Source organism: Colius striatus, chromosome 13, assembly GCF_028858725.1.
Source record: "Colius striatus isolate bColStr4 chromosome 13, bColStr4.1.hap1, whole genome shotgun sequence".
Classification (NCBI taxonomy): domain Eukaryota; kingdom Metazoa; phylum Chordata; class Aves; order Coliiformes; family Coliidae; genus Colius; species Colius striatus.
In genome coordinates, this window is record NC_084771.1 from 5191061 (window position 1) to 5204734 (window position 13674).

At 39.4% G+C, this 13674-nt stretch overlaps 1 protein-coding gene across 4 annotated transcripts in view; it reads left to right on the plus strand.

Moving 5' to 3' along the window:
• Positions 1-13674, plus strand: part of AFF2 (ALF transcription elongation factor 2) — a 335336-nt gene that overhangs the window by 198578 nt on the left and 123084 nt on the right. For all 4 annotated transcript variants that reach the window (XM_062006330.1, XM_062006333.1, XM_062006332.1 and 1 more), the window contains exons 5-7: positions 7916-8002; positions 10701-10737; positions 10992-11043. In XM_062006330.1, the coding sequence (XP_061862314.1) occupies positions 7916-8002; positions 10701-10737; positions 10992-11043 (176 nt within the window). The remainder of the gene's footprint in view (positions 1-7915; positions 8003-10700; positions 10738-10991; positions 11044-13674) is intronic.

Here is a 13674-nt window from a genome sequence, read left to right on the forward strand (position 1 = left end):
TTTTTTCTGTGCATTGGGCAACAAAGTCATTAATTTAGTTACCAAGAGTGACAGATGAGGGATGCCTTTCTGGAAGTGGGTTTGATACACATGGCTTCAACTACCTTAATATTTATGGACTTTTCATTAATTAATTTAGAGTAGGACTCTAAAATTGGTGTTAGCTGGTGTTAACTGAACATCCAGTTCTGAATGCAGTATTGAACAGACAGGATCTCAGCATGGCTGAGAATTAGTAAGTGTTGAGGACCATGCTTTTACCCTCATGATTGCTCTGATGTTCTTGAAGTGCTCTGTGAAAGACACAGCACTGACCACTGTCTACCAGCATCCCAGATAAGCAGGACCTCGAGTCTGACCCATTCTGACAGTTCTGTGTTCCTGACGCATCAGTAGGTCTGTCCAGAAGAATAGTTATATGGAAATACAAATACCTCATGTGGCCAGGATCTGACATGTGCTCAGCAAAACATCAAAGCTTTGGTCTTCCTTTCCTTGCATACAGCCTATCATTAACAAACCCCACATACTCTGCATACAGAGAAGATGCTTTCTGCCTCTCTTGAATGGGAAGTGGAGTTTCCTCAGTGTCATTGTACACGCCTATCTTTGGACTCTCTGAAGGCTCATGGCTTGTCACAATGACAACACTTCTGATCTTCTGGACTTTCCCTGGAAAGCTTAGGGAATGGTATAGAACAAACACCGTATGGGTCAGAGAGACGCAGTCGTCCATGCAAGATGTGTCTACTTTTGACTTCACTGTTTCTCAGGCCTCCTTTTCCCACAGAACTCTTAAATTTATCTCATATAGAACTTGCCAAGAGAGCTCTCCTGTGTGCTTCCTGTAAGATCCTATTTCATTTCTTACACTGTGTGATTCCTCAATTATGTTGTTACCTCCCCATGTTCTTCCTGCACTTTGTTTATGCAGGTACCCTATGCCTGAAAAGAGGAGGGATAGAGCTGCTACAGACCCCTTGTTTTGCTTCAGTTCACCAAAATGATGTATCTATAGTAAGGCCCTTAGAGGGCTGTGCTACTTGTCCCTTCCATGCCAAGAACATGTCAGAATGTGCTCCAGGACACAAAACCTGCTTGAGGTTGAATAGAGACCTGTCCTGGGCAGTGTATGCCACATTCAAGACAGTTTCTGACCATATAATCTTCCTGAGGTGGACCCTGAAGAAAATTGTCATGATCCACCTTGGAGAGATGTATTCAACCCGCTTCACAGAGGAGCCTTGGGAATGAACTATTATACACACAGTGTGGACTGTTTAAGGCCCAGGACCCAGCAGGGAGCTAAATCATTTGACAGTGTAGACATACAATTATATAGGCTGTGGTTATTTCTAGGATTGTGTCAGACTTGTTAAATTGGAAATCCAGTGGTGGGTTCATGTGATGTAGCTTCATTTCTCTCTCCCTAAAACAGCTTCTTGAGCTGAGGTACCTTCTCATTGTAATGGAACATTGGTTTTCTTCACATACACAAGATTGGTTAGAGCAGTAAGTGTATCAGTCATGATTTGCTATTTTTTTATTGTCTTCTAAATGCTCTAAGCAAAGAATATGAGTGTTATTAGTTACAAAAGCTACAGTATGAGGAAAACGTATTGAAAAGTGTGAGGCATACAGGAGTCAGAGAGTATTGAGAAGCTCAACAGAGACAGAAAATATCCATACTGCTATCACTTTCTTTGTGGATTTCCAGCTGTTATATAGAGTAGGAAAGGAAAATATATGTTGTAAGGCTTATAGTCAACTACTATTGGCTTCTAAAGCAATTTCTATGTTCATTTTCTCTGAATATAATTTTAGGCTCCCTTCTCTTTCTTGTTGATATGGAAAGGAATATTAATTTACTATGAGAGGATATGGAATGCATTCCATTCCCAAGTTGGCCAAAGGGAACTTATTTGTTATCACCGATAAAAAACATAAGTGAACATTGGGTTTAGATTATGGTCAGGGAAATGGTTGCTTTTTGTAGAATAAACTCTAACTTTTCAATAATGAACTCATGCATGGTTGCAGCCTGTTTCCAAATGGCTTTCTAGTAGTTTTTTGGTAGAGTAGTAAGATGAATTGTGATATAACAAAGGCATCATTGCAGATGCTGACACATTGTTCATCCAAAAAAATGCACTGGCCACTAGCCACATTTACTGTAACATTTGCATGAGTAAGAAGTTACCTGCCTGTTCATACCAGGAAAACCGACTCTTGGAGGTCATCAGGTCATCCCTGAAGTCTTTTTTCTGTTGTTCTCTGCAACAGGAAAAAAAGATGTTATGTCCCTTTGATGCTGAAAATTTTTCTAAAGGCTGAAACATGATAATCAAATGCATATCCACAAATTTGTCTCTTGTGTATCTGTCAATACAGACAATGTATCAAAATCCCTTCCTTAGGAAGCCTTTGGCCAGGTTACTGGTCAGGATATTCCAAACCGCTTGTGCAAACTATTTGTTCCTTCTTAAGGAATATGAATGAGAAACAACCCATAGCTTTACTGCCTTTGTGTTCCTTTAGGCTTTAGTGTCATTTGATTCTACATGTATAAATATCTATCTATATATTCATTCTTTCCTTAGCCTTTTCCCCAAAGATGAAAAGGGTTGAGATGTTTTTTAATTCAGTATGCATCACACACATAAAATGTGGCTGCTTCTCATGCATTACTGGCTTCCTAGCAGAGAGAGTTTGATCAGGTTTGTATAAATGCAGAAATCAGAAAGATACTGTGAAACAAGACATGCTTTTTATTCAGGTTGCATTGATAAATAGTTAATAAAACATGAATAAATCATTAATAGAGTCTTTAATAAATGGTAAATCACTTGGTTAGCTTTATTCCATCAAGGCAGTAGGTTGCTTAGTACCATCAAGTTTGTAATAACCTTAGAACATCTATTCATCATATATTAATTTTTTTCTGAATGCAACTTTAAATTGGAGAAAGTCTAAAGCAACAGATTTAGCTAGGAGTTAAAAGGATTGAGAAGGACAGTTTACAGAGAGAATACCAGAGAGATAAGGTCTCGTTAGCAGCAGTGGCCTTAGACTGCATTTATTGCTAGCAATGTGTGCAGGGCTGCTCCTCCTCCTGATCCTCTGACTGCCCTCTAATGATGTGGGCAAAGTGCCCCTCCTGAAACTGCCTTTGTGGACTCTAATGCCACAGAAGAAAAACACCAGGATTGTTGCTTTCTTTTTAGTCTTTTTTGTGTTTCTGCTATCCACAAGAGCAGCAGTGAGGGCAATTAAACTACAGAACAAGCAGAAAGGCTGGGAAGGGTATTAGAAATCTCATCATCTACTACACATCCCTGTCCCAATGCAGGAATCAATTCTGACTAAGCCATTCCTGACTGATAGGTGCTAATCTGTTCTTAAGTGTGTTCCTCCAAAGATGGAGTCTGTGTAGCTCTCAGAGCAATCTGTTTCAGTGCTGCACAGTCCTTACCATTAGAGAGCTTTTTCTTGTGTCTAACTGGAATCCTTCTGGCTGCAGTTTAAGTTCATATCCACCATAAAACTGGAGAACGGATTATTCTCTCCTTTAGCAACAGCTCTTTCTGTAATTGAAGGCTGTTCTTATGTCTCCCCTCAATTCTCCCAAGGGAAGTAGCATGAGCATTATATCTTGGGAGACTTCAAATTAGATCAGGCTAAGCAGTTTAGAGTGCACTGTAGGAAGGGAAGCTGCCTCAGTAGGAACACAGAGTACACAGTCTAGCTGCTTTTTTCCATAATGACCTCTTAGAGCTGGGCTCAGTGCTTTTATCTGTATTTAAAAACACTGCACACTTGCTTTTGAACAAGAAGGAAATGATGGGAAAAAATGAAATACAGAGAAAGGAAATAAATCTTGAAGGCAGCTATTAATTTTAGGGGCTGGTTTTGTAAAGCTATTTACCATCTGCCCCATATCCTCTGAACTCCATTCTCTTGCTCAAAGCTGTTCCTTAGAAACTTGCAAGTTTAAATCTTTCCCCGGTCCTCTCCTTCCTTTTAAATCGTGATTTGGCCTTGTACCTCTGCAGCCCGTAAAAGGTTTGCTCAGAGTATTTGTATTTTTGGTGATTCATTAGAGCATGACTGCATATGTCCTTCTTGGTTACTTACCTGAGGGCTTTTAAAGCTGAAAAAAGCAGACTTAGCTGAAGAGACGAGCGTGCCTAGCCCTAATAAATAAAGCACATGGAGTCAATTAAAGCAATGTTTAACTAATTTTCAGAAAGGAGGATGCTTGACGTTACTACATCAGAGGACAGCAGTGACTTTTAAGCCAACAGACTATGCAGGTTTGCTTTCTCATTTAATCTCCAGGTCTATAAAAAAAAGGCATGCTTCCATAGCAATCATCTCCCCACTCCAACAGTTAACATGATTTTGGAATTATTTTAAGTCCAAACCATGTGAAAATAAATCCTAACTCAATTTTCTGGGATTACTTTGTTTCCATTAAATTCCTCTTTAAAGCACTTCATATGCTCAGTTTTATTATTGTTACTTCTAGGAAATTCTAAATACTTCCAAATTTGGATTGATAAAGTTAAAAGCTTTTTAACTTTTCCTGAAAAAAAAAAGAAAACCAGAATGCATTTCCTTGCCTGCTTTCCCAGGTATTTACAAACCAAGATGTTGATATCTAGACTTTAATGGCTGCATGCACAACACACACTGTCTGTGTGGTTCTTTATAGTCATAATATATTAGTAGATATATATATCAAATTTCAGAAGTTAAACAAAAAGAGCTTAGCGAGTACTTAAAGATGAGGGACCTCCAAAAGAAGTTGGGATGTAGCAAAGAATGGTGAAGTCATGTGGGTGGCTAAACAAACGATGTCCTTTCTTCTGATTCCCCAGAGAAACGTGCATGTGCTTAAGGAACGAAGTAAGAGAGAGTTAAGCAGATGGTCACATCTCTGCAGGATGTGAGGTTGGGGTTTTGACCCTTCCCTGGAAACAGTGCTGAGCCATTTTTGCATGTCATTCTGTAGCTCAGTATGGCTCTGAATGACTGTAGTATGCAGCTGTGTGGGGTTGCTGCTCATACATTTTAAAGTCACATTTTTGAGAGGAGTAAGCTCACAACTATATGATCATTCAAGGTTCTTTGGTCAACTGCTGTGGCATCTGTCTCTAGGTAGACTTTTTCTTTAAGTAACTATATACTCTCTCACTCCTTCCACACGCAGTCTTTGTACACTGAGCTTTAAATACTTGTGTTGTTTTGCATATGTGATCCTGTCTGGAACTTTTTATCCAATAATTTTTTGTTACAGTGATAATTGAAGCTTCAATGTATCTAGCTTGTACCTTTGTAACAGACTTTTATGCTCAAAAGGTCACTCTGTAAATGCAGAAGTTGCATAGTTCTAACCTCACTGAAGCTGATTTTTGCCTCTGACTTCAGTGGAGTCAGGATTTCTTGCCTTGTAATTGAATTTCCTCAAATAATAGTCTCATTTTTCCTTTTCCCCACTGTTTAATGTTCAGGTATCCCATGGCAGGGACATGACCAGATTTGCTTATGCTTCTTCCCACCGAGTTGGTACTCGGTAGACACTAGATATATTTTGATAGTGAATATTCTGAAATGTTTCTTGGCATCACCTTCCCATGAGTCCTAGGCCTCTGTCCAGCCTTTTATGCGTGGGCTGGAAGAGACTGAGGTCAAGTCTATAATTGCAGTTCTAGAATATGCTTTGTTTCTGCCTTCAATCAGGCTGCCTGTCCCTCTTTTAATTATGCGATGTAACCTCTGTTTCATCGTTTTGCTATGAAGAGATTTGCCACAAAGCAACCTCTGTGGCAGAGGATTTGGCAGAGGCATGCAGGATTTGGATTATATTATCTCACAGAAAAGTTCACTGAGTGCTTAAATCTTTTTCTGCCTTCTCTGTGCAGAGGTCAAACAATCAATGCAATATAATAGTGTATTTCTCATCGTTGCCCTGAGCTGCTGCAGCCTCACCCACCGGGAGGAATAAGCTGTTCACTAGCTGCCTCTTTCCTCCTCATTGCCATCCTTTGGGCTTTTTGCAGTGAAAAAAGGCTCTGAGCTCTACAAGCAGAAATGTAAAAGCTCTTTTAGGAGTGCAGAGACATCTGCACCTTCCCCTGTCCCTGGGTCATCTGCAGAAGGAGCTGGCAGAGCTTGGCCTCAGGCTGCCCTGCATGGCCCTCCAGGTGAGGGCTTCTCTCCATGGTGGTTGTTCCTGAGTTCTGTCCCTTGTGGAGCTCAGCCAGACCTTACTGCAGTAGCAGCATTGCTATGGGTGGAAATTTGATGGACTTCAATAAAATGCCTAAAGTGAATAACAGGAGCTCAGGGAAAGTTTACATGTCTGTCTGTCCCAGTGACTGAGGACCATGGTGCGTAGTTTTCCTTTCTCTCTCCAGACTTCCTGTATGACACATGATTTGCAAGGACAGAGACCTGAAACTGGCTGCCTGTATCTTCAGTGAAAACTATACATTAGCATCCAGATGTATAGCTCCCAGGCTATGTCTTTAGCCCAAATGCACTGACTACACTGCTCTCTGGACAACAGTTATACTTTCTTTAATTAATTGTATGGTGTTGAATTTTTATTTGTGGAGCATTTGCAGTGGTTAGCGTGTTACCTACAGAAACTTGTGTGTTCATAAGCTTTGTTGTGAGTGACCCTGGGCTTGACCTAGTGTGAAGAAGCAGCTGGGAAGTTTAGTTTACTGCAGTCAGGATTATCATAGAATTGTTTAGGTTGGAGAAGACCTTAAGATCATCCAGTCCAACTGTTACAGCCATTGCACGCAAAACTTCCTAAATCAGACCCTCTTTTGCTCTTTGTCTCCCTTGTCTAGGGAAAGAATCCTTTCTGAGCTTTGTAGGCAAAGAAAAACAACCAAGACAAAGATGTAACGGATTGCCAGAGACAAGTATTACTGCCTCTGAATATTTCTTAAATTAAAAACAAAGATAAGAGAGAATGTACCATAAAACACACTGATTAGAAGGGCATTTACAAGCTCTGCCTAAAACAACACTTTTTCAGTTCCTCTATTTTACTAATTTTTCCCCAAGCTTGGTGGGGTGGTGCTTCGAGGCCTCAGTATGAAAAGGCAGTAACTCTTCAGCTTGTATTTGATTGCCATGGGCACCCAGGTGATTTCTGTGAAGGCAGTTGTAACATGCCTGTACAAATGATCAGTTTACACACTGGCACAGAAAATGGGCATGTTGCTTACTTGGTCTGATGAAGACCAACCTTAGGCAGGTCTTCACCAGTCTTGGATTTCCTAGTTAAGCACAGACTTTCTGTGCAACCCCATGCAAGCCACCTAATCTCCCTGTCCCTTGTTTTAAAATGGAATTGATAGTGCTCTGATGCTGTGACACTGCAAACCACAGTAATCACCATTGGACAGTGCCATGAGAAGATGCTTTGGTGCCCAGGACACCATCCCTGCTCAGTTCTACACCAGCCATTCATACAGCAAGCCCACTCCAGCTTTTTATAGACCTGTCTCATTCATTTTGCTACTATGCAATCTGGAATAGGGTTATATTTTGCCACCTTGCAATCCTCTATAGGGTTCCATCCAGTGTGATCCCTTCCTGCTTGGGCTTGGCAGGTAAAACCCTGTTCCATTCCTCTGATGGCTTCATTCATACAGCCTGATAGGCTGACCACAGACGTGGAGTCAGCTGCCACCTGATAAAGACACAGATGGTCAAAATTTTCAAATAAAACCTGCCCTTGCACTCTTTCCCAGGGTTTTCATCTACCACTAACAATGGGTGATGATGCAACTGCATCTTCAGGCTCAGTGGAAAATGCGTGATCATTTTTTCCTCTCTTTTTTCTTTCTGTACATGAATATGTTTTCAAAACTATGGTTTTTTTCCTTCCTAGGAGATGACCCATTCCTGGCCGCCTCCTCTTACTGCTATTCACACTCCTGGCAAGGCTGAGCAGACCAAGTTTTCTATCCCAAGCAAGGTACAAGTAGGCTTAGCAGTGACGTGGTTAACATTCTGTTGAGTGTTCTTTGCTGGAGACTTTGTTTTTGCAATTGGCTCCATTTTCAAATACCTATTTTTAGTTGGAAATTCCCAATCAGACTGTTGTTACTAGTAGGATTGCTTATTTAAAGCTGCAGAAGTTGCAGTGGAGGTAAAGTGAGCTTTTTCTCGATTGTTGTAAGAGTCTTTCTACATCAAGTACAATATATTTTACTTGTTTGGTTTTCTTCCTTTATTATTTGTGCAATGCAACAGCTGAAACAGTCACTTGTTCCAGCTGATTGTATGATGAGATTTAGACTGTGTGGTCGCATTATGATGGCATTTAAAATGTTCCTGCATGTAGGCAGTGCTGTGGCATCTGTCTTTGTGCGCACTCAGTCCTGGCCTTGTTAAAAGCATACACTCAGAATTTGCCACGGCAAAAGCACGAGCCTGGAGATCACCTGCAGTTCACCTAACATGCAGTGAATTGTTAAGTTATATGATTTGAACGTGCCCAAATTCCATTGTTACCATCTAGCTATGATTCAGGTAGCACTGTTAGAGATCAAGCTGGTACCCAGGGCGTTTCGTGCTGGAATCATCTTGTGCTGGGACCTGAGCAACTGTGAGCTGATAGTGTTTGGGGAAGGGAAGAATTTTCTCAGGGTGGGAAATCTACACCAGCCTGACATGGAGCTACATAAAAGTTTCTAGAGTCAGGACCTTGGAAAATAGCTTATGAACCTGGTACTGACTGCTTGACATTATGGTTCAAGCAATCATGTCCTGGTTTAGAAGCTGGAATGTGATTTTCCTCTTACTGATTTTATCTGATTGGCAGATATTCCCTCGTCTGAGATACTTAATTAGAAATCATGTGAAATCAGCAGAATCTGTGGCTTCCTAACAAAAACAAGCCAGTGCCCAGAATGCCTTATTTCAATGGAATGTGGTTGTTCCTGCTGTAACGCTGCCATTGTCACTGCACTTAACTGCTGCGGCGTTAAATGTCAGAAGTCTCAGTCATACAACAGTAGAATGCTCACTGCAAATTGGGCTGAAGTCAGGTGAATGCATTCAGGTGAAAGTGGAGTCTGACCTGGGTGAATAGAGTGAGAGTAGAGGGTTTCACCTGCTGGAAGCTGTATTTGTTTTAATTTATACTACCTCTTAATTTAGTGCTCTGTTTTCCACGGGCCCTGCAAAAGTTGATCTAACTCCTGCAGATTGTCACTATCTCCATTGGCAGCAGTATAAGCAGAGATTCAGGGAAGCTAAAATTTTGTTTGGCTTTTCTGTTTCTATTAAGTTTGCTTTGAAGTTTTAAGATCCACATCAAAGTTAATTTCTGGGCACGTTAAATGTTGCTCCTAAAATTCTTGTCCAGATCACTTCAATACAAACTTATTTTTTGAATTGTTTAATTATTTTTTAGCTAGCATTTCAGGAAATAGGCACAGAAATGTTTCCAAGCTTGCTAGATTTACTTGAAAAAAAAAACCACAGCAGAAATATATCTTTAGGACATCATATTAAATTGATTACAGCTGGCCAAATTATAGATCTTCGACACAATGTGGCTGGATTGTGCAGCCGTCTAAAGCAGAGGCAGGCACTATTAGAAGATCTCAATTTAACTATTGAAAAAAGTATCCTCGTGAGAAATGGATATTAAAAAAAAGTGTGATAAAAAAGGCAGAACTTATCAGAACAATTTATCCCTTTGACATTCAAATTTAAAGTGCCATGTTTACTCTTAGGGCATGATTTACTTCACAAGGGACTGACTGACAACACAGTATAATATTAGGAACTAATAGTGCCCTAAGAGGAAGTGCAGTGAGGTCTTTAATGACTTTAACATCCTACAGAACTAACACTTCCAGCAAAGTAGTGCCTGGCTGTAAGATGAGGTTGTAAATAACACCTTAATTTCAAATGATCAGACTCTGCTTGGGAGGAAAGCTGATTACAATCACTGTGAACTATAAAGCCTAGAGAAAATCTAAGCAAGAAAACACTGTGACATTAGGGAAGCAGCTTAGTTATTGTGAGCCAACAAGAGTCAGGGCATTAGCATGCTCAACGTTACAAGCCAGATTCTTTGCTGGTTTAAAGTTGTTGTACTTCCATTGATTTCATTGGATTCAGACCAATTTCCATCAAGTGAAGATCTGCTTCCTGCGTCTTTATCAAATCCTGTGTGTCACAGTCCAAACAAAAACAGAGACTAACAATAAAAGGTTACTCTCCAGGCAGTGAGATCAAAAAGAAAAAGCAAGGCAGTGGTGCTGAATTTAATGCACAGTTGCATTCATGGTGCAGCCTAAATTGCACATCATGGATGGCTCATAGTCATATCCATGGCCCAGCCTGGAAAAGGCTGGGACCACTGTGGGTATAAATCTGTGCAGTGTCTCCATAAAGGGGGTATGTAGATTTATGGCAGCTGAGGACAAGCTCTTGTCTGAACTCTGAAAGAGTCCCTCAGTGGTGCTCTGTCTCCACAGTTAATGCTTTTTTAAACTAATGTCACTGGTGCTGCCTTGAGAGTCATGTGATCTCTTCCCTGTACCATCTCCTTCCCTGTTTGTGTAATGCCAGTGCCCTTAATCTAGCAAGCTAAAATATATCTTACCTTCTTCATCTGATTTAACTAATGCTGACATTTTGTATGTTCTTCTTTGTAGGACTCCCAACATCTGACCTCAGGATGCAATGTACAAAGTAGGTTTTTATCATCCTAGTCCTAACAATCAGGGTTTGGTTGTTTTGGGTCTTTTTTTCTGCTTAATATCATTAAAACAAGGGCTAAAAAATTAATGTCTGTGGTGCTAAAGCAGATCAGTTCCATTTTTTATTACATGTGCATTGTGGCATGTTGTGAAACCAAGTATAATTAGATGGGCTGACAGCTTTGGGTGCATTTTAATTCTACAGTAATCTTTTGACATTTGAAAATGTGTTTCCTTTGTTTGCAGAGTGGAGTGATCCAGCAGGGAAAGTTGCAACTAAGTCAGTGCCACAAAAGTCGTAAGTATTATTATTTCCAGCTTTAAATCTTGTTTCGAATTTATCACAAAGAATGAGCTTATTTCTCCAAAGGTAACTAAAATCTAGCTCTGCTCATAATCTTGTCCTGGTGTTCAGGTGTTCTCAGTAGTCCTTAAAAATTAGCAATAAAGCAGTTTTATGTTTTCAGTGCTTATTACTGTTTCTTCTTTTTAAGCATTAGCTAACAGAGGTATGTGTGAAAGATGAGTTTATTAAGCAGAAATAATGCTGATTTTACTTGTACAGCTTGCCAAAATTAAATCACTTTTATGCTTCTCTCATCAGATCCTAAGCCTCTTACAATAGAAAATGCAACCCAATGAGCAGATGATGCCGGAATTTTAACATTCATACAGTGGGAGATAGTAAAACACATCATACGGAATGATTCTACTAGCTGGTGTTGAAAAGCTGGGCTTGAGTTTCATACACTTTGAAACAGCTGAAAATCACAGATGATCTATAAATATGACAGTTTAAAATTGTGGAAGAGCTAATTTTCCATTGTGTTAAACCATTTTTCTTTGGTGCCTCCCTGCTGTAAGGCTGCAGTAATGGAGCAGTGAGTTAAGACTGAACTGGGTTTTTTTTTTACTTTTACCACAGGATCTTCAAATAATTTACATCAGGAATTAAACAACAACTTTGAAAAGCAGGTTGTTGATTTTTCTGCTTAGGAAAATGTCTGGGTCTGATTTCAGCTCAGAGCTGTTGGGTTTTTTTTTAGTGTTCAAGGTTTTTAAACTACTGAATGCAGAATCCCAGTAGCTTAACTGGAGTTTGTGTAAATACGTCTTCATTTAAAATGACTTCAAACTTATTTCAGTGATTCCCTTTATTCTACTCAGGACACAATTTTAAAGTCCTATAGGGAAAGAAAAAATCAATGCAGAGATACCTACATAAGTTTTTTAGATCAATTTAAATATATTGATTCTTAGTACAGGTTTCTGTACAGGAAAGGAGTTGTTGGTATTCAGTGATTCGTTTGTGACATGTAAGAGATGTGAGACTAGACTAGATGTGAGCCATGGGTGCCGCATCCATTGATGTACTCACCAGGCTCTGAACCTCCAGGTTTTTACACATAAACTCAAGTTATGGAAGTAATCATTCAAACCAAGTTTGTAGAGTAAAGCTTTACAAACTTATGGTTAAACAACTGATTTGATTTTAAATGAGATGGCTTTTTTCTACAGATTGAATGATAATTGGGTAGGAATGTTAATTATAAATAGACTAATTTGCATGAATAACATTTGTTTATGAAACTTTTTAACAAACTAATTTTACCCTTTGATTTCCAGTAATGGCTGGGATTTTTTAAAGCATCTAGCCAACTATGGCAACTGTTGGTGGTAACAGAATGGGTGCATGCTCATGTTTCAGAACATCTAAGTGATCCAAACCTGAGATCAAGCACATGCTGTAGTAAAAAAATATTATTACATCTTAAAATGATTTTTCTCCTAAAGCAAGTGTATTTGGATTCCACTGTGAAAAATGTTTTAGTGAGTATACCATAAAATACAATATTTCAATAGTTTGTAACCAACAGTAATAGACTTGTCAATCATGGTTTATAGTTATAAGCTGAATTTCAAAAGAACAGTGCTTCAGAGCTCAGTGGTATATAGTGCATTTAATGGGACCAAAGCTCTCTATAGGAAGCCTGATATAAAACCCGAAGACACTGAGTACATTTTATGAACCAGTTGCTCTCTGTTCTGCTGCTTGATCTAAAGTTCCAGTACTATCAATCAGATTTCTGCTGCAATGAACTGCCTTCTTATGGTAGGTGATAGATTTTACACATGAGAGATCAGAGCTGCAATAAAGCTACTTTTATTTTTAGCTTCCAAATGAAGATCAGCTAACCCATTACTATCACTTTTTCTCTTTTACTGCAGAAAAATTGTTAAGGCAGCTTCTAAGAATTTCCATAGGGCTTTGGGAGGTTAGAAGGCAGTCCACTGTGAGACTTGGTATTACGAGGCCAATTTGTTTCTTTAGATCTGTGTGTGCAGTTACCACCAGTTTCACTGGAATTACAGTACTTGAGGACATAATGAAATTAAAGCAGAGAGTGGGGCAGAAAGACGTAAAGGTATCAAGTAGAGCTGGGTAGTGTGATTCAAATAAACCCTGATAGATTGACAGCTCCTGAAGTCATTGTGTATTTTAATAATGTAGTATTTATCAGATGGCAGTTCTATTAAGAAGGATTTAATCTTTCTAACATTTGTCAGTTCCAGGGATATTGGAGTGGATGAGTGAAATTACAGTCCAACTTATCCCCAGTAACATTTGTTGCTATGCTGTCAACCACACAGCATGATCTTACTGACTTCAAAATTGTATCTCCTACTAATTCCTTACGTATTCTGTCAATTGGACGTGTTATCTGCATTTCAGTTTGTTCAAAACTGACTGCCTTTGGGTTTGTTCATCTGTATGCTTTGTTAGACGCCTTTTAATCTAGACATATTTCTAGATATTCCCCAACCTTTTTAGTTTACAGGGTGCAATTGGAGTGAAACTTCACATTTTCCACTGTTGTCGATCCTAGTGACAGTCTTATAGATTCCATTGGCTTTGACAGAAATCCAT